This window comes from the organism of the source record quoted next, unplaced genomic scaffold (assembly GCF_019419815.1).
Source record: "Pyrus x bretschneideri cultivar Hongxiangsu unplaced genomic scaffold, Pyrus_bretschneideri_v1 Contig5, whole genome shotgun sequence".
Lineage (NCBI taxonomy): Eukaryota > Viridiplantae > Streptophyta > Magnoliopsida > Rosales > Rosaceae > Pyrus > Pyrus x bretschneideri.
Window position 1 is genome coordinate 8117494 of NW_025999787.1, and position 24794 is coordinate 8142287.

The 24794-nt window shown below is 39.2% G+C and overlaps 4 protein-coding genes across 4 annotated transcripts; 2 read left to right on the plus strand and 2 right to left on the minus strand.

Annotated features, from left to right (window-relative positions):
- Window positions 1-599: 599 nt before the first annotated feature.
- LOC103963214 lies at window positions 600-1186 on the minus strand. Its single transcript, XM_009375995.3, has one exon. The coding sequence runs from the start codon at window positions 991-993 to the stop codon at window positions 712-714; it is 282 nt and encodes a 93-aa protein (XP_009374270.1). The 5' UTR covers window positions 994-1186; the 3' UTR covers window positions 600-711.
- A 2039-nt stretch (window positions 1187-3225) lies between these two features.
- On the plus strand, window positions 3226-5069 carry LOC125470430 (cytochrome P450 86A1-like). Its single transcript, XM_048569439.1, is given in 5 exon segments — window positions 3226-3853; window positions 3954-4183; window positions 4185-4224; window positions 4227-4442; window positions 4445-5069. Coding segments are annotated over 5 exon segments (1569 nt in total). The 5' UTR covers window positions 3226-3267; the 3' UTR covers window positions 4942-5069.
- Window positions 5070-7315: 2246 nt separating this feature from the next.
- LOC125470238 (sodium-dependent phosphate transport protein 1, chloroplastic-like) lies at window positions 7316-10855 on the minus strand. Its single transcript, XM_048569014.1, has 10 exons — window positions 10457-10855; window positions 10237-10344; window positions 9647-9802; window positions 9259-9474; window positions 8878-9087; window positions 8536-8673; window positions 8312-8413; window positions 8148-8213; window positions 7859-7943; window positions 7316-7685 (listed from the first exon to the last, which is right to left on the minus strand). The coding sequence occupies exons 1-10, from the start codon at window positions 10853-10855 to the stop codon at window positions 7588-7590; spliced, it is 1578 nt and encodes a 525-aa protein (XP_048424971.1). The 3' UTR covers window positions 7316-7587.
- Window positions 10856-20881: 10026 nt separating this feature from the next.
- Window positions 20882-22168, plus strand: LOC125468238. The gene has a single exon (XM_048569548.1). It carries the CDS (start codon window positions 20952-20954, stop codon window positions 22077-22079), a length of 1128 nt encoding a protein of 375 aa, XP_048425505.1. The 5' UTR covers window positions 20882-20951; the 3' UTR covers window positions 22080-22168.
- The last annotated feature ends 2626 nt before the right edge of the window (window positions 22169-24794 follow it).

Here is a 24794-nt window from a genome sequence, read left to right on the forward strand (position 1 = left end):
TGTTTGTATATTGGTGTCCTTATATAATGCAAATTTCTAAGCGTTAACAGGCTGCTTCTTCTTTTAGTTTTGAGACCGGTCTAACTCTTTTAAGAACAGAGAAAAAAATATCATCGGAGGTAAGGTGGCATCGATGAAGATCAAATTCGAACGTGATTCGAAAACAAAGGGAGGAAGACAATTGCAAAGCTCAAGCGTTTGTGAAGTCATATAGTACACTAGGCCGGTGACTCAGGCCACTGTCACAAAGGGTGCAATCCGTGCATTCGGGGTTGCACCTACGTAAGGGGCTCGTTCGCTTGTGAGAGCGGTCTGACCACATGGTTAGTCAAACTGGCCCACTAAAGTTCATCTCCTAAAGCATTATCTACTAATCTTCACCGCTTTTTGTGGTGTGGGGAGAAAAAAAAACGCGTGTGAAAATCATTTGTCACAAAGAAAACATCAACGAATCAGAACCCCATTTGCCACAAGCTATTCTAATTTCCAAAATATATCATATATATTATCTCCCAGCTGATAAAAAATGGATATCCAAATGAAATTCTTTAGATGCAGAGAGAGAGAGAGAGAGAGAGAGAGAGAGAGAGAGAGAGAGATGAAGAATTTAACACAGCTTAACATGTTCCACAATGATCAATGAGTACAGAAAGCAAATGAGACAGAATACTGCCTGAAATGCCAGTGTGTGGGAACCAATCATCCAAATGATCAGTCCTTCTTGGCAAAAAGGCCTCCGAAGCCACCCTGCTTCTTCTTCGGCGGCACAACCACAGTGCCCTTGCTGCCGCTGACGGTACCATTCTTGTCCTCAACCTTCTTCAGGATTGGATCAACCTCAAGCAGCTGGTCCTCCTTTGCTAGCCCTCCAAGGATCCAATCAAGCAGACCCTTCTCTTCTTTGCTTCCTCCCTTGGCCGCTGTTGCAGCGTACACTTGGCCGGTTGCCCAGCTGGTCACCACCGGAGGAAAGACCATTGTCAAGGAAGCCATTTTTAAGCTTGTTTTAATCTCCACAGGAAAATTGTATGAAAGTTTGGAATAGTTGGGAATGAATAAGAGGAAGGAAGCAAAGTGAGAAGGATAATATATCCTCCTAGCCTTTTTTAAGTGAATGTGAGCCGTTGGATGATTTTTGTATGGTGACTTATATTTTAATGGAAGTGTTTGTGGCACAAGGTCTCCACAAGTGTCTTATCCTCTCATTCCTCTAATATTTTTGGCCAATATTTTTGCAGGTGTTTGTAAATTCTACAAGGAGGAAAAATATAGGGTATTTTGTAAGATGAGGGCTCATCCTAAGTGACATGGATGTGATTAGGAGACGTGGCATTACTATAACCTGTGCAGTTAGTGGAGACTAGAGTTTTAAAATATGTGCCAAGTGGAGATGGTTAACCAACTAGGTCTAACTTCTAAGAGGGTTTAACGTTGACAAACTACGAGAACAAAGCGTGGAATTTTTATTCTATCTAATAACTCTTTAGATTCAATGCATATGGAGAGAAGAAAAAGAAAAAAATGGTAACTTGTAACTTGTAACTTGTAAACATGGACGCTTGGAGTTGGCATCCATTTTTCTTTCAGTAAACGTTGAATTTAGGAAATTACTGAATTCACCTAATCAAAATCTGTTAATGCAAGCTCCTTTTTGACCTGAAATGATACGTCCTTGAGAAGAGTCAAGAAAGGCTCAAGGAAGGAACAAAATACCAGGACAACGGGCCCCTAAATCAGGCTAATAGAACTAGAGGAAGTAACTCCGACCGTTATAAACAACTGCTCAATAGTCTGGTTTGGTTATCAACAAGTAGGCCGAACCCCTTCTAACCCAAATTTTTCTCCATAATCTGTCCTCGAAGTGGCCCAAATGTTAGAGTGGAATAGACTTCGGTTTCGTCGTTTCGATAGTGTCATGAAAAGAAGACTGGGTGGGAGTCGTGGGACCAAGCTAATAGATTAGATATGAAGAAGCCCAAACTACAGAAAAGACTTTCATGTTATTCATACATCATTACAATAACGTCACATATCAATAATAAATCAAGTTGAGATTCCACCGTAAGATCAAATGACAAGATGAAAAGTAATCTAATTATTTATAAGCATATGCAATGTCTTTTATTTCTCCGATACCCTCAACAAATAAGACAATGTAATACAAATTCTCTCCGCATAACATTATACCATAAAACACCACGAAAATGGTGTGCATATATTATGTGCAAGTCCTTCTCCTAACTAGCCTGCCGTATGAGTTAGGCAATGAAGTTTACGGCATAGTATACGGTGTGAATAAGGAAAATCGATCCACATGCGTGCAAAACAATGGGAGCGAAGAAGCCCTTGCCGTGTGGATTGGCCAATCCTGGTGTATTGACAATATTAATATTCCAGATCAAATGATACTATGAGAGGCAACTCAGCTACGTCTCTTAGGTCTCAGCCAGTTGTTTCACTTAAAAGAAACACATATTTTAGATTTCGTTTTCCAGATTTTTGAACAGTTTAACCCTTTTTGTCAAATCGGGTCAACCGATTCCACCCACCCTTTACTCTCACACTCACAGAGACTTCAACCAAAAAGTGCATGGCTTTAGGTTCTGAGAAATTTCATGTTAAAACAGGAGATAAACTTTATACTAAAAAATTGGATTTTAAATCTCAATTTCTTGTACCTATATATGCAAGGCCTGGTTCATGCAAGCATCATCTTTCTAAATTACAATGTAAGCATGATCCTTCTAAATTATCATGTAAGCATCATCTTTCTAAATCAAGAAATTAACCATACTGTAAGCCAATGCCATGTACAAGGATTGAAAATGATACCGCGTACCTTAACGTGTCGACGTCGGCCGGAGGTGGCATTTGCTAAGGGCCAGTGACCAAATCAACAATAAGACAGTTAAAAACAACTTCAAAACCCACCTAATTAATCAGTAAATAATGATTTTGATTCGGTTAACTAATTAAACAAATATCTTCCGCGCACCTACTCAATCGACCACAAATTAACAATATAAACCCCTCACTAATTTAATCTTTTTTATTAGGTTTTCGTGTACATATTTCCACGTAAAGTCAATTTCCTGTCAACTAATTGGCAGCGACTTGTATGCCCCAAATTTCCCAACAACTCTTCCTACAAAACTTCAACAGTATAGTTTATATCGATCTTTATATACACCCGTCTCACTTCTTCTCTTAGTATATACTGCTCGATCGGCCAACTCGAGAACCACAACACTAATATAGCCAGCTAAAATGGAAACCCTACCTATTTTCTCCGCCCTATTTGCTGCCGCATTCGTATACCTCTTCTGGTTCTACCTCTTGGCTCGAAAACTCACTGGACCGAGCGTCTGGCCGGTCGTTGGCAGCATTCCTTTTCTCTTCTCAAACCGGAAGCAAATCCACGATTGGATCACAAGCAACCTCCGCGCCACCGGGGGTTCAGCCACATATCAAACATGCACGCTTGCTCTCCCTTTCGTGGCTCGCAAGCAAGGGTTGTTCACCGTGACATGCAACCCTAAAAACATCGAACATATTCTCCGAACACGGTTCGATAATTATCCCAAGGGACCGACGTACCAGGCAGCATTTCACGATCTTTTGGGGGAGGGGATATTCAATAGCGACGGAGAGACGTGGCTGATACAGAGGAAGACGGCGGCGTTGGAGTTCACGACGCGGACATTGCGGCAGGCCATGGCTCGGTGGGTGAACCGGACGATCAGGAACCGGCTTTGGTGCATTTTGGATAAGGCGGCGAGAGATCACATCGCGGTGGACTTGCAGGACCTTTTGCTTCGCTTGACTTTCGACAACATTTGTGGACTCACATTCGGTAAGCAGCCCCCAAGTTTATATTATAATTACACTATCACCCGTCAGCTCGCATAATATCTACTCATGTATTGATATTCAAACTAACATTTTCCCACCAGGCAAGGACCCGGAAACGCTGTCGCCGGAGCTACCCGACAACCCGTTTTCGAAGGCATTCGACAACGCCACCGAAGCCACTCTCAAGCGCCTCCTCTATCCTTCCTTCCTATGGAGAATCCAGAAGCTTTTAGGCCTCGGCGCCGAGCGACAGCTGGAGAAGAGCCTCAAAGTCGTTGGGGACTATATGAACGACGCCGTCGCAGCGCGCAAGTTGACGCCGTCCGACGACTCTCATCTCTCGCTTCATGAACAAGCGCGACGTCGACGGCAACCAGTTCCCAGCGCCGTACTCCAGCGTATCGCCCTCAATTTTGTCCTCGCCGGCCGCGACACCTCGTCGGTGGCGCTCAGCTGGTTCTTCCACCTTGTCATGGAAAATCCACAAATCGAGGAGAAAATCGTCGCCGAGATCTCGACAGTCCTGAAACAGACACGTGGCGATGATCCACGACTCTGGGTCAAGGAGCCTTTGGTTTTCGACGAGGCGGATAGCTGGTTTATTTGAAGGCGGCGCTGTCTGAGACTTTACGACTATACCCGTCCGTGCCGGAGGATTTTAAGTACGTCGTGAACGACGACATTCTGCCGGACGGGACTTTCGTGCCGGCCGGTTCGACAGTGACGTATTCGATTTACTCGGTGGGGAGGATGAAGAGCATCTGGGGGGAGGATTGCATGGAGTTTAAACCGGACCGGTGGATCTCAGCCGACGGCAAGTTCGAACCGCCCAAGGACGGTTACAAGTTCATGGCGTTCAATGCTGGACCGAGGACTTGTTTGGGGAAGGACTTGGCATACCTGCAGATGAAGTCGGTGGCTTCCGCCGTGCTCTTGCGTTACCGGCTGTCTCTGGTTCCCGGATTCCGGGCCCAGCAGAAGATGTCACTCACTCTCTTCATGAAGAACGGGCTTCAGGTGTATTTGCATCCACGTAAGTTTGGAGGTGGGCCAGATCAAGTTACTCAGGTCGCTGACACCTCAGCATAGGCAGGGGTATTTTCGAGATTCAGAACAACTATGGCATGTCTATGTTGGTGGCTAGTGGGTAAGAGAGATTTTTTAGAGCTCGTTTGGATGTGTGTTTTAAAATGATTGAAAACGCTTTCGGTGAAAATGTTTTTGGAACCAATCCTTAGTAAAAATACAAGTAAATTTTGGAAAAGCACTTAAAGTGCTTCTTGGAAGAAGCATATATCTGGTGCTTTTTGCAGAAAGCACTTTAAGTGTTTTTGAAACCAAAAAACATTTTCTCTAAAAGCGCTTTCAGTCATTTTAAAAGTACATCCAAACGAGCTCTTAGTATGTTGGAAACACGGTTTGGAATACTAAGTGTTATAATATAATTGGCTTAAAATTTAAAAAGAATTCAATCAATTGTATTTTGACACTTGATGTTTCAAGTTGTGTTCTTGACACACTGAAAAATTTCTTGGTTGTAATTAAGAAAAATGTATACGTTGTCAATTGTTGGTTTTGTTGGGTGGGTTAAGTAAAAAAGTGGGTTGAATGGGTGAGTGATGGTTTCTCATCTAAGTTGGAAGATTTAATGATGTCTTTGCGTTGTTAATTATATTCCATATTATTTGATGTGTTTTTGTTTAATACTTTTATTAATAAAATGTAAATGTACACTCTTTAACCTATTCTATATATGTAGTAGTAAAACTAGATAGCCAATTGTTTTAACATTTTTAATTTAGTTAGGGGTGATGTTTTTGTTTTGCACAAACAAAGCGAAGGAGGGAGAATTGAACGCAAAATTACAGGTGCAAGGTTATTGTTAGATTCTACATCGTCCAAGGAAGAAGATTCTTTATGTCTTATATGTACATGCTCACCTTCATATAGCACAAGACTTTTTGGGAGCTCGCTGACTTCGGGTTTCATTGAAACTCCGAAGTTAAGCGAGTTTGCACGAGAGCAATCCTAGGATGGGTGATCCACTGGGAAGTTTTCAGTGTGAGTTTCTAGAAACAAAACCTTAAGAGCGTGGTCGAGGCCAAAAGCAGACAATATCGTCATACGGCGGAGTCAAGCCCAGGATGTGGTGGAGCCCAAGTCGGGATGTGACAATTTGGTATCAAAGTCCAATCCCTGGCCGGAAGTGTACCGACGAGGACGTCGGGTCTCTAAGGGAGGTGGATTGTTAGATCCCACATCTTCCAGGAGAGAGGATCCTCTATGCCTTATATGTACATGTCCACCACTATATAGCACGAGGCATTTTGGGAGCTCACTAACTTCGGGTTCCATTGGAACTCTGAAGTTAAGCAAGTGTGCGCGAGAGCAATCCCAAGAAGGGTGACCCACTGGGAAGTTATAGTGTGAATTCCCATAAACAAAACCATAAGGGAGTGGTCAGGATCTAAAACGGATAATATTGTACTACAGCGAAGTCGAAGCCCAGATGTGGTAAAGACCGAGTCGGGATGTGACAGCTATATTCTCTTTACTACTTGTCTTAGGAGTCTATTTTTCCGCCTTGTGCAGAGGTGTGATCAAAATGCTTAATTAATTTCAAGTTCAACTCATTCTTTAACCTAATCTTCCATTCTTGCTTTGACGAACATTTATCTTAACCTATAATCCCGATAAAATAAAATTGTATCACGTATCTATAATCACTACTTAGATTGTTGTGTACAAATCTCATAAAGGCGAGCCTTGTTTTGATAAGTGAATTTTCATTCGCAAATGTCACTTATCCGAGAGATATGATTAACAAATCATTAGTAGCTAACCAACTTGTAGGAGAGAGTCTATCTTCTAATTTGAAGTTGCACACAATTTTTCTCTCTTCAAAAAATTGAATATAATAAATTATTTCTTTCCACCCAATCCTAAACACCAACTTGTATGATGATATTGTAGGAGGATTACAAGGTAAATTTTTGATGTAATTATGTACCAACTTGTATAATGATTCAATGTTAAAGAAAGAAGCAGATGTCGCTTTATCGCAGTAGCAAAAAACAATAATGCCTATGCACTAATGCAATTCGGCCATCACCAATCCCAGTTCCTCTAACATTTAACAATTTAACCCATTAAAACTATCATTTATAAGAAGAAAAAACAGTTTAAGAATGATTCAAAAGGGTATATTAATGGGAAATGCGTATACATGCAGATTACAATATAGGGTGTGCTATCCACACACCTCTTTTTATTTCACACACCCTTTGTTAATTTCTGTTCGTTGATCTTCTTCAATTCATCTGATCCGACGCCGAAAATTAGAAGGATGTGTGATAAGTAAAAAAGATGTGTAGATATCACACCCCTACAATAGATTGCTAGATAACCATAAATATTTGAATTGTTAGTATTTGATACAACATTTACAGGAAATGGCTGTGTGTTGAGGTCATTTAATTTTTCTATATATTCATCTTTCATGAAAATGGGTATGAAATGCAACCAAATTTATCAAACCACATATGTTGCACTTCCCTCTTCAGATTTCAAGCTCGCCGTTCCATGTCAAAATCTTCGAACAATTCTCCTTCAAGTCCAAAAATCTCAACAAAAAGATGTATCTTTCCTTGCAAATCGAATTTCATGGCGTTCTTGGTACTTCTGTATTCAGGATCGAAGCCCCGAGCGATTGTTAAGGATCAAGTTATCTGTGAACTAATCTATGACCTTTTCGCCGGTTGAGAAAAGATTCCAGACAACAGTTCCGACCAGGTAAAGCCCTACTGAAACCTTGAACACATCGTCCCAAGAACCTGAAAATAGTCAATGTGGAGAGGGAGGGATGTTAGAACTTAGAAACAGCTTGTTGCCTAAAGCTTACAACTTGATATCCTGATTGGATGTCGAAGCCAAAATTTTTATGACCAATTTGATTTCCACATATGTGTGAAATGAAAACTAAAATCTGCAACAGATGGAGACTAACCATGTTGTAAGATGTAACCGGTGGACGCCGTTCCAAAGACACCTGCCAGCACTCCGGCAGTATTTGACAAACCAAGCAATACCCCCTGAGAAACAGTTGGAATGAAGATAATTAGAACCATATTTACTCTTCACTCTGCCATACAATACTACAAATCCGAACGCGTGCATTGGCAAGTGATCGACAGGCTTATGTTGGAACTTAGTAAGATGTCTGATCCCACGGTTTAAATTACACGGATCAAATTTTAACATACAAGCCAAAACCAGATACTAAAACCAATACTTACAGAATATCGTGGGGCGATATCTTGATGGTTTGAATATAGACCAGATTGTGAGAATGCATCAGTTCCCTATCCAAGCAAAGGAGACAAAACAAGATAAGGCAAATGATAGCAAATGAACAACCAAAATATTAAGCAATTGTACCAAGCTTTGAAAAGAAGCATACCTGACTGCATGCCATACATAGAACAGCCATTGCAGGAGAATTAATATGGCTCAACTGTGTTAGGAAGAAAGCGGGGCCTAAAAACCCAATTGTTTGCATAATCTGCAATGGATGATATAGATTAGCAATGCAGACAGCTGATTTAGAGAAATGTGATTTTCTAGGAAGATTGTTCCCCGGATACTGTTTGGTCTAGATTAAAAGAGATGATGTTAATGTAATACCTTCCGAACCCTTGTCACGGAGAAACCCTTACTGACTAGTGTGTCTGCAATCCAACCACCAAGATTTGCAGAAAATGCCATTGTTAACCAGGGCAGGACGCAGAATAGCCCTGATTCGGTAAGATTGAACTTCAGTACCTAATGGTTGGATTAATGTAAAATCAGTATTCAACTTGCAATTTCAGGCCCGATTGAACACTTTGCCACTTTGCAGCAACAAGCATTAACCCATTTCGTAGTACCGTCTATTTTGACAAAGCCACAAGAAAGTTAATTTATTTACTAAAAGGAAAACTATGCAGCATGAAATTAGGGTAACAAATGCAAGAAATGATGACTTACTTGGTTATAGTATGTTGGCATCCATGTGAGAAGAATAAATGTTCCCCAATTGTGGCAGAAGTGAGACACTATCAGGGCCCAAACAGGTGCTTTTGACAAAATTAATTTCCAAGGAATCGCTTTAACAGGTTCCTTGGAAATACTACTTGCAAGAATAAGCTTCTTCTCCACCGGTCGCAGCTCTGGATCCTCGAGAGGTGAACTATGTGCCTACATCAACAGCCCCATGAAAAATTATCAAATATTAATCTTATACATCAGTATTGAAAAAATGATGACATTGGTTACAAATAACCAAACTTAAAGAAAAAGTCGTAACTTATCTTGCAAGTAACATGTTTCGTACTATTCTATGTGGGGGGAGTTTAAAACATCACTCACCTTACTTAGCCATACAGAGAACCAGACCGTCCCCAGGGAACCGAAGGAGTAAAAGACAGATGGCCATCCAAACTGATGTATTAGAAATGGCGAAAAGGCCAAGCCGGTGACCGACCCAAGATACATTCCACTGTAAACCAAAGCCAAAGATCTACTTCTCTCTGCTACTGGAATCCATTTTGACAGTATATTATTCATGGCAGGCATAGCAACACCCTGAACAGAAAAGCAGACTAAGTGAATAGTAATTAGTAAAATTTAACAAATAACCATAGTGATTAGTAATTAGTAATTAGCAAAATTTAACGAATAATCATAGATATTAGTAACTGATAAGCAAACTACTTCCTACATATTAGATATTACTGATGAATTTTAGAAGACCAACCTCACCAATCCCCATGAAAGCGCGAACAACTAGTAGGAAAGGCAATCCAATTTTAGCAGCAACAGGAGTGAGAATAGTAGCAATGGACCACCAAATGACTCCAAATGCCAGTACTTGCTTCCCACCTACTGTATCTGCCCATATTCCACCAGCAATCTGCCACTCACAGTTACAAGTTAACAAAAAAAAAAACAGATGAAACACCAAAGTGTTGAGTCCCCGGGGTAAACCCAAGTAGCGAGGGAAGGCGGAGTAATAGGTTAGGATTATGGTAAGTTCAAGATTTTGATTCCCTTCAACATAACTAAAAGAAGAACCGATATGTTAATCTCATCGGCTATACAATTTAAATTCAGTATGAAAGGATTTAGGCCTATATGGTTATCTGCTTAATGTTGTTGGACAACACGATATTCTAAACTACTCTAATCTACGGAAAAATGGGTTTAATAAACTCAGGTGCAATAAAGCAGGCACATTACTCTGATCAACTCGCTTAACCCTATCACATATAAACTCAAATTGAGAGCCTATAAAACAAGTTCAAACATGTAATTACTGATGACGAGAAGTGCATAAATGTAATTAACCTGAGTGAGGAGGTATCCCCAGAAGAAAGAAGATTGTATCAAACCCACAGTTGCTGGGTTCCAATTGTACTCTGCTGACATGGGCAGTATTGCAATGCTCATATTTACCTGCCATAATTCACACAAAAAGTTACTTTTTAGCTGCCGTTATTAACCTCCATCTTCCATTTTTAACATTCCCAAATTGCAGAACCATTAAAGCTTCGAGCTTTAAGCTTACTCTGTCCATGTTGCATAGAAGGAAAGCCGAAAAGCACAAAACGACAATGACCCACCGTTTCGGAAACTCTTGTAACCACGAAACCTCCGCTTCCAAATCCTCCTTCCCCGAAACGACATCGTTCAACCCCTTGTCGAACTTATCCACGGATTCCGATATGTCGTACGCCTCCGATTTAACGTCCGCAAACACTTTCCCGCCCCTCCAGTTTCCGCCTCCGCCGCCCGAAACGCGAACGAAACAGCAGTACTGCACCCGGTTCCGAATCCGCACTCGAAACTGAAATGGAGTTTGGGGTCTCGGGTTATCGGCGCTGAAACTTCTCTTGGTGGCCAAAAAATGGGGCGGGGCGATATTGGGCTTCGGAGAGAAGGAGTAAAGAAGTGCTCTGGCGTTCATGGTTGCCAGAGCATGAAACGACTCGTTGAGTCACTGAGTTACTGTGTCGCTGAGTGACTGTTCCGAGTTCTGAGCATCGCAGCGGGCGAGACGCATGCTCTAAGGTCGGGGAAGATTTCGGAGAGGGGAAATGTGGAGGGATATTTATATGCACTGGCTGTGGTTAGAACACGTGGCGGTTGCACGGAAGGGGTTTAGATTGTTGAGGGTAAGGTTAGGAGGCGGACGGTTATTTCCTCTTTGTTTGGGTTGGCGGGTGGTTAACTGAAAATTGAATTAGAATTGCAATTTAATGCTTCTCAATGGACTGGGCTGTGGCATTTGGAAGGGTTTGGGCTTAGGCTTCTATTTCAAACTATAGGGCTTGCTCTTCTCTTTACAATTAAACGCATTTCTAACTTAAGTGAATTTTTTCTAGTGCACATCAAAAGTGTATATTTAAATAACATATTTGAAAAAGAATTGTTAGATTCCGTTAATGAAGTGATTTAACTGATGTTATTTAAATATGTAATTTAAATGTGCACTTTTGATGTTCATTAGAGAAAGTCTCATGACTTAAGAGTGTTCGTGAGCTATAAAAGCGTCTTTTGAATAATCACATGTCAGATGCTTATTTAAGATGTAAATTTAAGTGTATTTTCTATGATTCACTAACAACTAACGTTATCGTTTGTAAGAAAAAAATTCTCCCATCCAACAGTTTTTTTTCAATCGAAATTTTCTTTAAATTTTTTATATTTACACGACATAGTGTGTGGACTATATCTCATTGTTTTTCAAAAACCCGTGATTTTGCTGTCCAAAATGTTCAAGCTAAACTCAGGCTAATGGTGTGTCCTATTTTTGGTTTGCCCCTTATGTGTGCTGATCATTTGCAATATATCGACTTAATGCCCATAATCAAACAATTAATCGATATATTACAAATGATCACCACACATTAATGATGGAAGCTCGTTCTCTTAGTCACTTGGTCACCTTCGCTTACTTTGATGTCAAGCAATTAGTGGTGGAAGCTCGTTCTTGGGCTAATGGTGTGTCCTCCCACATTTGGTTGCGAGGCTGCGCTCACAAACTTTAGTTCGAAAGCTGAATCTTGCTTACAAGCGAGAATATTCAAATAGTGAACTTCGGCCCTTAGGCATTATCCATCCAAGTACTATTATACTTCGTAACATTTTTTTCTCAACTAACATGATATTATCATATACTGTAAGATTGTTTTTTAATACCATGGTGGTGTGCACATCAAAGTGCTATTAAACATTTCCCATTCATATATATAGGGTTAAGATTCGGAGACACTCATTTTTTGACACCCATTTTGTAGTACTCACTTCGTATTGTCTTTCAACAATCCAAAACATCTATATTTCAATTCACCATTCATAGATGATCCTTGTAAAAAACTAAGCAATACAAAATCATTAAGACATTTATTTGTAGTGAAGAAAATAGACGAATACTGTTTTGCAAAGAAACAGTAAAATGACTATTGTTTATCACAACAATCGTTTGGTTTTTAAATTTAGGTGATTTTTAGTAGACATGGTCTAAGAGAAGATTCGTGACATCAATTTTTCATTTTTGGCATAATGTGAGATGATTATATCTTGTTGTATGCAAAATTGACTCCAAAATGGGTCCAATCTTTGTTCCCTCAATGATCTTACTAGAAATATTTTCTCTAGTGTCCCTGTAAAGTAACTTTCATAAAACTTGCGTCCCAATGAAATTTGTTCTCTTGGGTCACTCATTAGCCATACCTTGCACAAGAAAATGCCTAAACTGCGCATAATGTCCACAGTTCTTTCAGAGATTCAAGCTCAAGGTTCTTACACAAGTAATTGCAATGATGACTACAACGTCGTGGATGGAACCAAAACGCTTTGTAGGTCAGTCGTGTCAAGCAATTAGAGTTTCAGAAGGAAGGCCTTTTTCTATAAAAACTGAAAACTTATTGCTAAAGACTCCTTCAGCTTTCGACAAAAGACTTTTGAGCTTTGATCCCACCACATGAAAGAAGAATTATCAAATGAATTGTGTAGCCTACATGCATCAACGCTCCACATTCATCTATGTATGCATGATGTGTGATTCCATTATCAATTTCTTTATCTTCAACACTTTTTCTTATTGGAGCAATATCTTGATTGATTAATATATTTTAAACTATAAAGAAGGAGATTCAAACTTTGATGTAGAAGGATAAGTATACTACTCTAGTCGATTCAAACTTTAAATCCAGGCCTATATCTTCCACTCCTTTTATAGTTATAAAAGTTCCGAAAATATGAATGAGATTCACTTCGAACGATCACATAATTGTTGATGCAGATCCTAACAACTCAATACCTGAATGAGAAAACAAGTTTCCTCACCAAATGGACAACAAATTGATACTCTCCATACTCAGTGACGTTTAACACACATGAGCTCCTTAGATGAGGATTATATAAGGTGCATTTTTGCTAAACACTCTTAAGTGTGTCAGGAATACGGCTCGGTATCCCAAATATCATAACATAATTGGTGGTATTTTGTTTTCAAGTTTCAAACTAATTGTATTATTATATTTAGTGCACCGAAATGTGTTCCCGACATATTGAAAAATCTTCCAAGTAGTGATAATGTTCATCACCTACTTATTATCATTAAATGATTTAAAATTTTGATATTTATATTTATTTACTACACATATCTCAAATTTAATAACAAAAATAAACACGGTGATAAGCATCACCATTACTTGAGGTTGGTGAGGAAAAATAATATACAGCCTCAAGCCCTCATTGTGTATCATGATAAGATAGTTTATTTCCAAACATGATTAACAATTGAAATGGTGACCAGTTAAAGCAGCCCTTCCCAAGTGACATCATATTATCACGTACGCATATTTGGTCACCAATTGAATTACGGATTGGAATCCATTCAAATCGTAGAGATTTTAAGGATCCTTACATCTTAGTCATTTATCGTGTAATCAGAAATCATTTAATTTTTTTATTTAAAATTAAACACAAATAATACCTGACGAAAACTGCTCACACAATAAACAGTTAGAATGTGAAGATCCTTAAGATTCATACAAAATGGACGAGGGAAGATCCTGTTCCGGTAGAAAAATTCACACCATCATTACCCACTAATCTAAAAGCAAATCAGTGTCGGCATCTTTCTCCTACTGACTGGGGCAACGGAGAAAGGAAATAATACCTAGTCAAGATAGAAAAAACAATTTCTTTGCTGTGCAAATGAAAGCTTTACTAAAAGATAAAAACAGCAGTGCAGAAGCTTCTTTTACTTCTTTTTCTTCCTCTTTAGCCTGCTGTGTTTTTACCTCTTCTTTAAGTCAACAATATGGTCCAAGTCAAGCGCACTGTTAGTCAATTTTTCTTTAATAGTATGAGACTATTGAGTGGTCTGAAAAATAAACAGTAGAAATTGATTTTAAGATTTATTTTAAGAATTCAAACGGTGAAGATTGTTTAAAAAGTAAGATTACTTGTGGGTTAAATTGACCCTAAGATTCATTTTAAGAATTCAAAGGGTGAAAATTGTTTAAAAAGTAAGACTACTTGTGGGTTAAACTACCGGAAACCCTTAGTTAGCATGCAAGTTTTTATGAAGAGTTAACAATTTCAAATTCAGGATGGAACTTCATCTTCCTTAATTGTACTAAAGCAGATTAACTTACATGTCGTTATGTGTGAAACTTTACAAAAACTTATAAGAAATTGCGCCATTCATCTATTGTTAATTGGTTTTTAAAAAGTGAAACCTCAGTTTCTTTCAAATTTTCATAAAATTGAGGCTAAACGTACGTGGACCTATTGAAAATATTACATTTTCAAGTTTCTACTCTAAATTTCCACAATTTAGTGGGATTAATTTTGTACTTAATTTCCCATTAAGGTAGGTTATAGGCCAATTATGTACCATGATTACCTCTTATTAAAAGATAGAAGTGGGGAGATTCCAGAACAATATTTCATCAGCCAAAGACGAATCATATTGGCCCCATAAAAGAAAGCTAGGACGCGATTTGAAATAATGAAAACCGTTGTGGCATATATATTGATGTTAATCAAACCAATATATCACGAGATAAAGTATAATTCTACTTTGTTTGATGAATCCATCGAAATCCTATTTTAATTTAAGGAGAGGGGCAGATTACATCGGTTTGGTTTGACATTAAAAAATATAACTGAATCAACTAGTGTTCAATGGTTTAGTTCGATTCGATTTTGATAAATACCACTATTCAAACCGAATTAAACTAAATAAAAGATGGGGAGATCAATCCGTTTGATTTGGTTGGTTTAAGTCTATTCAACACATAAATAAATAACATTGTATATTTTAAGAGTTTTATTCTTCTAAACATTCACACATCTTGCACATTCCAATTGGATTGAAAGATTAAATTTTTCGGAACGTAAAAGTTCATCAAGTCAAATAGAACCAAGTTTCAATTAAATAAAGTCTCATGCTAGCAAACAATTTATTAGCTATAACCTCACATAAGCATGAAATACATATAAATCACCTTATTGTTAATAATCATTACAACTTGTAAAATAAAATAATTAATAATTAAAAGATACATCGTCGGTTCGATTTGGTTTTGATCGATTTTTAAATTGTTCGTTTTTACTTGATCACCAAACCGACTAAATTAATTTTTTTTGAACCGGTTGATTTGGTCGGTTTGATGCTCACCCCTATCCAAAATGCATGGCTGCCAACACTAGATAAATTGTAAAAGAGAAATGCTAAGGAGACTCTCAAAAGTAGGACTCTCCATGGACTTTCTGTCACCTCATGTTTTTGGCACAATATTTTATAATGTTGGCACGAAATTAACGTTAAACTGTGACGATCCGTCCCTAATTTTACGATTTTAGTAATTTTAAATGGGGAAAGTGACGAAAATGCCCCTAGAGTTTAGGGCGTTGACTTTGTTGACTATCTTTTTGTGATGCATACGAGCTACTATTTCGTCGCATTCTCAAAGTACTCGACGATACAGACGCTTAAGCACAAGCGAAATTGAATTCGGAGTTGCGATGAAAATTTAACAGACTTACGAAGTCGAAGAGCATTTTAATAATTTCATCATCCTAAATATTTGGCTTTCTATTATATTAATATTTTCCCTTGAATTTCTATCCAACGGGACCCATCCATGTGGGACTCCCCATTCATTTTCCCCCCAATCTCGTGCCTTCCAAATCACTCGGAACTCTCTCTCTCTTCCCTCTATCTTCTCCCTCTCATCTCTCACCTCTCTCTTCTCTCTATAAATATATAAAAATAAAAAATAAAAAAAAAGGTGAAGCCGAGCTGTACAACCACCACCTCGCCACCTTCCTGGCAACTACACCTAAACCATCATACCATATCCCTTAATCTCTCTCTTGTTATGCATCTCTCCCCCTCAATCTCCTTGTCGTCTCTCTCATCTCTACAAACACGAGACAACCGTGAGGTTAGGGTCATCACCATCGCCGTCTTCCATGGTAGATGACCATCAAACCAACGTTCCCAAGATATCATATCATCTAACACATGGCCCTAGGTTTAATTATTGACATCCCAATGGGAATGGCTCTCGGATCTTGGAGCTCTAACACTGGAGACTGTCGGGCATGGATCTCACCACTTTCTGTGAAGGTAAATGTCGATTATGCTTTGTCTGATCTCCCCTCGTGGTTTAAAATGACTTTTAGGCTTCATGAGTGAAGTTTGGACTGGTTTCATGACATAAATAAGGAGGGAGGAAGTTTTCCGGATTTCTGGAAAATTAGGAACCGTGGTCATCTGACCACTTTCAGGCCATTTTTTCGGCCAACACCGACCTTAACTCGGCCTCACCTTGGTATGGTTTTGCTCTCTACATTTCTAACTTCAAAATGGCTCTTGAATTATTGATTTTGGTGAAGAATCGAGCTCAATGGTAGATCTGGAAGTCGAACCAAAAACCTACAAAACACAGGTCTTCGAGAGGAAGGCGAGTACGATGGTACTCGCAGGCCGTAAGCGCGCATGGGCTTACATGGGTCATCGGCGCATGCGGCGCATAGCTGCTAGGGCAGCCACTTGTGGTGGTGCGTGGAGAAACCCGAGGTCCCTTCTTAGGTTTCTCGACGTGCCGGATCCGAATCCGCCCTCCTTTTTCCCCACACTTTGTACGAAAATGCTTTTATACGTTAGTACATTATTTATTTACATAAATGGTTTCGTTTCTAGGCGAAACGCATTGCAAAGACTCTCGATGCTTTAAGGCCGGTTCGAGAAAATAACATAACAAAGAGAATTAATATTGTGAGTGGGTCTTTTCTTGATATATACATGTATGTATATATATATATATGTTTAGTTTCCACATCTAATAATGAATTTTCTATATGAATGTCATAGTTAAATTAATATTTATAGAAAATGACGTAACGAAGAGAATTAGGAAATCATTATGTATCTTACGGGATGCCTTAGCTAAATTTACGGCTATGAATAATATTATGTTGACTAAAATTATCGAATCATTATGGCATGACTACATTTATGTTATTTGCTCATCGTTTGCTGCACCAATGTTAGTACTCACTCGGGCTAGGGCCAATCTTTCACATGTATGTGCACATCGCACTGTACGCTCACTTTGGATCCATTGTAGGTGCCAATCTTGTTGTACAAGTTGCAATAGGCAGCTCCGACTTGTATGTGAGGCACATAGCGCTAGTCTTCACGTGATTAATTGTAGTACTAGAGTGTATAGCATTGTTACATCCAGTCTTGTTCATGTCAGAATACCTCTGCATGAACTCGTGTGTCAGCATGTGTCAATGAGCACTCAATATGAGATGTTTGCTTATGCAAGATTATGTTGATTACGAACGTCATGCATTTACTTACGAAATATTGTGCCGTATTTAATTCTTGAGCTATTGCAAGCTACGGTAAGTATGTTCATACTATATGTAGTATGTATAATTTAGAAATTATAATTGTTTTACAGCGAGGGGTTATTATGTTTTTGAGAAGGTTTTTATAAAACTTTATTTTTAGACCCACTCACCCTTGTTTTTCGCCCCCTCCAGGTTCTAGAAGCAGAGCTTTCATATCGATAAGGATTATTGGCAAATCTTGGTATAGACGATTACCTTCAATGGTATAATTCTCATCCTATTTTACTATACTGTACTTATGCTCTGACATCACTTATGAAATGGGTTCATTCCTGCTCATAGTGCACTCTTATATTTAGGCACTTTTAGGTTTAAATTTATTCACATTTTTCACATCATTATACTTTATGGCTTCGTCACTCTCCGGATGTCGGCCAACACAGCTCGATTCGAAATCTAAGTGAACATCTTCGATTCGGGGTGTGTCATAAACTATGACAAAAAATTCATAGAGAGTCTCACTATGAAAAATATGCATTTCTCGTTGTATAATAGAATCGATTTTGTGAAGCACTAAAACCGATTTAAACGTCAAAGTTTGGCTTCACCAACTTTTACAAAATTAAATTGGTTTCATGCATGTACTTTTGGGGATCCTCCACATACGGTGCCATCCTAAATAAGTGAAGTTTTGTCGCATAACTCGATTTTTAGTCATAAAAACTAAAACCCTGCAATTTTGGACACAAGTCATGCATCATTTTGTTCATATCGATCTATCAAGAAAAAACAAACTAAACTTAATTAAAAAGGAAAACTAATAAAAATGGTTTGAAAATTTTAAGTTTTAACAAAAATGATAAAATAAAAGGTAAAGTGAATAGTACAAGGATCGACTTTTTAGTGTAAAAATGTGGTTTTTGGTTAAAATGAACATCACCATAAGCTTTTCGTTAAAGTCCCCTAGACAACAATGGCAAGAGCAGACTTTGGATTCTCTTTGAGAAATGGCAATGCATGTTAAACCCCATTTAATTATTGAATTGTTGGTTTTATATATCAAAAAATTGTTTAATTAAATGGGTTGGCCGCTTTTGTGGGAGAACCATGCACGTGTGTAACCACATCCATTCCATAGTATCACATCTAAGAGTTTGTTCTTGATCAATTTATTAATCTCTTCTTTAATTTCCAAGTTATATTATATTGGTACATGATCGTGAATGATGACGAGCTTAAGCAATTCCACATGCCAATCTCAGTCCTCAATCCATTGTTGACAATGATGAAGAATTTTGGATTGTCGATCCTTGACGTGATTAATTCATTTTAATTTAGGCATTTAATTCATGACCAAGAAGTGCATGCGTACGGGGTTTACGTGTTTGATACAATGATGTTTTTAATTAAAACTTGTGTATATTTAAGTTAAGTTATACAATGCAATAATAATAATTTAATTCACATTAGTTATTTATAAAAATCAAATTTAAAATTCAATACAATTACATCGTAGAAATAAGTGATTGCATTTTATTTCATAGTTTTTATTAAAAGGAAATTAAAATGGCAAGGCTCAAGAAGACAAGTTGTATTTTTGCATATCCCAAAAAATGTAAGAGAACGCTAGTTACGGTTAAAGTTGCGACAGAAAAGTAAGATCCATGTGATGCATGCGGGGTGTTTCAGGTGCATGTATCATCTTCAAGCCAAACAAAAGCATGCTTCATGTGCAACCATAAAATTAAAGTACAAGTCATAAGAAAATGATGAATCGCTATTTATTACTACGATCTAGTGGAATTCTTCTTCACTTATAAGTGAGAGTCTTACGTTTGATTCTCACCAAAGGCGAATTTGAGCCACATTGTTGCTAGTCTATTGTGAGGCTAAGTCCACCCCTTCGCCCTTAGTATAGATAATATCGTTTGTTAAAAAAAAAATAATGAATCAATGGGCGTGTTGAGAATAAATCTCAAATTAATGAGACCAAGGACCTTGCATGTGCTTATGATTAGTTAGGCTACTCCTCATATTGCCAATTGATTTTATGGTGGAACACAAACTTCTTCATGAGTAAAACCCACACTGATGAGATGAGAGACTTTGCATGGGCTTATAAGTAAGTTGGGATACTTCCCATATTGCCAACTGATTTTATGGTGGAACCTCAACTTTCTTCATGGTATCAAAGCTGGTTGTCCCACTATAAAGCCAAACGGCCATGTCACCCCGTTGTGTTGTCCACATAGGCTTGAAAATTCGCCACACATGAGAGTTCGTGTTGAAAATGAATCTCACATTGATGAGAGGAGAGACCTTGCATGGACTTATAAGTAAGTTGGGCTCCTCCCCTTGTTTCTAATTGGTTTTATATATGATGGAACCTCAACAAGTCCATAAAACTCCATTAAAATCGATGAATTTATTACTCTTTTAAAATCTTTCAAAATCTCAATTGAATATATAGTTTCTTCAAATGTTAATCACTAACTCATATGTCTTGGTAAATTAGATGACAATATTTCTTAAATTGTTAATAATTAAGATTCAAATAATGTTAGAATGACAGATTCACTTTTTTTTTTTTTTTATGCAATTACAGTTACTAGCTGTTAGATTGCCAAATTTATCCTTAATCATAACCGCATATGAAATCCGAATTTTGTACCTAAGATTCATCCCCTATACAAATATATGATGAATGTATTTTGAATTGCCCTTGAAATGGAAGACAGTTAATCACAGTCAAAAGCATGTTATGGTAATAATATGGGAAATGGGTCCTTATATTCTCCAATTTTTAACGTAGGATTCACACTCTCTCTCGCAATATTGTTAACCCTAGTCACAATCTCATGAACCGGCAAAGCTTTCACTATATATCTCCCCATCATCTAAAAGAAACGAGACAGAAATATAGAGGCAGACAAAGAGATACCATGAAGTTGCCTTCCACCTACTCTTTCTTTCTTTTAGCTTTATTCTTCTTCCACTGCTCGGTCTGCTCCCATGTCCCACCTCCTCCCCCTCTCCATCTCCTTCAACCTTCATGATCATCTATTCCTTCTCTCTCCTCCTCCTCCTTCTTCCGCAACCATCTCTCTCTCTCTCCATGCATATCCTATAGCTTTCTAGACTACATCTACTGTGCTCTCATTTTCGAATACCCTAATATGGCTAACATATCAACCCTCTTCAACAAGTTCCTCTCTCTCCTCATCCTCCTCCTCCACCTCGGTTGCTTCTCTTCCACCGCCACCGCCAATATCCCAAAAAGGCCTCATCACCGCCGTAAACTCTCCACTCACCTCTCCAAACCCAGTACCCTAAAACCCCAAAAAGCCCTCTCCACCTCCTGGTCCTATCTCAAACGCATTTTCACCTCCAAATCCTACAAAATCACCTGCACCAACATCATCCAATCTCAGCTCTCCACGCCACCTCGCTCCTCTCACCACTCCATCGTCTCCCTCGTCCTACCCGACACCGACCCCAAATACCTACCTGGGTCGCTCCCCGAATCAGATATCTCGGCCGATTCCCACCAATGTTTCCCTCTCCGAAACGATATCTTCCCCTGCACCGCCTGCGGGGAAATCTTCCCGAAACCCGAGACTCTCGATCAGCACCAGGCGATCCACCACGCCGTTTCGGAGCTTCATGACGGAGACTCGGGCAAAAACATTGTCCGAATCATATTCAAAACAGGTTGGACCGATACACGAAAAGCCCCCGAAATTCACCGGATCCTGAAGATCCACAACAGCGGCAAAATCCTGGCGAGGTTCGAGGAGTACAGAGAGCTGGTCAAGTCCAAGGCGGCGCGAAACGGCACCGTTCGGAGGAGGGATGAGCGGTGCATCGCCGACGGCAACGAGCTTCTCAGATTTCACTGCTCAACTTTCGTTTGCGATTTGGGACTCAACGGGAATTCTGGGATTTGTAATCACGAGCACTGCAGTGTTTGTGGAATTATTAAATCTGGATTCTCACCCAAGTTGGACGGAATTTCCACGCTGTCGAGTAGCTCCAGAGCACACGTGGCAATTCCAGAGGATATCGAGGAGGAGTTTCAGTTCATGAACGTGAAGCGGGCTATGCTGGTCTGCCGGGTCGTGGCGGGTCGGGTCGGGTGTGACACTGTGGAGGATATTGACGACGTGGACAAAGAGGGCGGCGGATTCGACTCGGTTGTTGGCGGAGGAGGCAGCGGGGTCCACACGAGGGTGGACGAGGAGGAGCTTTTGGTGTTCAATCCAAGAGCTGTTCTTCCTTGCTTTGTGATCATCTATACCATGTAACGATGTGATAGTTTAAGCGTTTAATGCATGAAATCTGAACTTGTACTAGTCCTTATTTTTTAGCAAGGATTGTGAATATATTTTGGTGATGTGCGGTGGTGATATTGTTTGATTCACCCCAGGTTTTTGCTTAGCCTGTGACCAAAAACATGTCACAGCTGCCTCAATCCGCAATTTCTATTGGCCATCATCATGATTTTGATTTCTTTTTATTAATTTTGGTATGTGGATATATTTTTATTCTTGGTATAATATATATATATATATATATATATATATATATATATATATATATTAGGATGATGACCTGTCGATGTTAATTGTTAAGTGTGCGTGGACTGTGGAGTGTGTAGGTTGAGCTCCAGCCCCTTGTGGCCTTGTCGGCTTGTCTCCCTATCCCATTTAACATGTTACATGTGATATTTGGCTTGGATTTATTTGGTAATTGGTGCATCCTGTCATGTTAATTATCGCAATAGATTAAATTTGTAGATAAAATTTTGTAAATTAAATGATATAGAAGGTTGATAATTAGATAAAATCATGTGGGTACATTTGTTGTACCAGATTATCTTGGATTGGACTAACTTCAGATATTAAGTTAGATTTGTTTAGAATAGATTAATATGAACTAATTTAGTGAAGTGTTTGGTATGTTGTGGGACAAAAAAACAAGATAATGAAAATTTCAGAAATTTACATGATCAACAGAATAAACCAACGTTGATTATGTTAGATTAATTTTGATAATTGTGAGGATTTGAGTCACCTTGGCAACTGTTTCATCACCCAACAAAACCTCGAGAGTCACTTCAGTAACTTCAAAGCCACAATCATGGTGATTGCGAATGAGAAGAAGACGACGGAGATGACGCAGTCAACGAAGTCATCTTCTAAGATGAAGCAGTCGACGAGGTTCTCTATGAAGATGAAGCAGTTGACGAGGTCGTCATCGAAGATGAAGCTATGCTCGAAGCCCTTATCATTGAAAATCGAAGTAGAGGAGGATGGAGCCCAATCAGAGGTGAATCAGATGATGCAGCTCGTGGGTTGTTCAATTGAGGTTCAAATCTGAGGTCTTGTTCATGATTTTGGGTTCGGGGCGAGGAGAGAGAAAGAGAACGCGAGCATAGAGCAAAGAGGGGACGTGAGCAGTGAGTAGAGAGATGACGCGAGCACAACGAAGTGAAGGTTTTAGCTAGTCCCATGGTTTTCGGGGGGTCTTGCTAAGAGTGGCTAGCGAGGTCTTTACTCGAGGCAAGTCCTCCCTAATTCCATTAAAGCTAGTCCCGTAAAATGACAAACATGTATTGCACCAATATTTAATCCAGTCCAGTTCAATGAGGGCAAACAAAGGCCCCCCATATTTTCTAATAACCCAACTGTTGTTTTGACAAGAAATCTTACCTTGTTCTCCAAGCCACACATTCATACCCGAAATATCAAACGTCCAAAAATGCTATGTTAATTTGAAGGTTTTAGGCAAATTTGATGAGCTTCCAAGTTCGACTCGGATTATTCATGCATGTTTTCTTCCTCCGTGAGCTAGATTTTTGCTCCCTATATAAACTCCACTCCTTGTCATAACTTCATCCACTATTGCATTTTTCTCTCTCTCTTTCTCGCAAGCATAATAGATATACCTAAGAGCAATTCCACCGAGGAACCTTTAGGCCGGCACCTAACCAAATTATTGATCAGGCACCTAGCCCAAGATGGTCACTAGGCAGGCTCAGAATGTGCTGAGCCCTTACCCGACCTACATGACGCCAGGCGATACCGCCACACCTCCCTGAGCTTAATTCGAAGCTCTCTGCTTTCCTTCCACCACCACCCCAACTCGAGCTTCCATATCCAAAACCCTCCCTCTCTATCTTTATCTCTTTCCACCTCTAGAAAGCGTCAATCTTTCCCCTGTCTTTGAATTCGGGTCGGGCCGAACTTGGTTGATCTCACATGGGTTTTGGTGGTTTGAAGACAAGAAAAAGAAGAAGGGAAGAAAAAGTGGTGAAACTGTGCTTGAACGCACAGTTGGAAAACCAGGGAAGAAAAAGAAGAAGGGAGTCCAAAGAGACATTTTTGAGAAAAGTGGGAAGAAGAAGAAGAAGGGATCATATCAGAAATTAAAAATCAAATTATTATTTTATAATAAAAATTAATAAAATTGACTAGGCTATTTAGTTTTAGGGGTGGATATGCATTTGGCCTATTACTGTTCATTGAGGTCTATCACTGTTCACTGAGTGTATTAAATGGGCTGAGTGTTGACGCATTTTTTTAAGGATGGAATTGTTCTAATGGCGCCTAACTGTTGTGTTTGGCTCGTATACTTATGAGTTGGCAACTATTTTGCATGTGTAACTTTGTGAATGCTACAAAAAAATGGCAGCAGTCATTTGTGACTTTGTGTTTTGCCTTTAGTTGTGGCATGGAAGTCTTCGTTCAAGAGAAGACATGGTGATTGCCACAAGCAAAGTTGGAAGCAAGCAGGTCTTGACTTTGTGGGATTGCATGCAATTGTGCATGCTTTCTTTTTATAGGCTAGGTACAACTAGGTGTTGAATATGCCATGTGAACTGAAAAAAAAATTTGGCCTTGGTTGCTGGCATAATTGCTGGTGCATGCTTGTAAGTGAAAGTAGTAGTCTTGCATTCGGGTATCCTTGCCGAGTGAATGGGTAGGCTTCAGGGAAGCATCCAAAGAGATGGTGAGAGC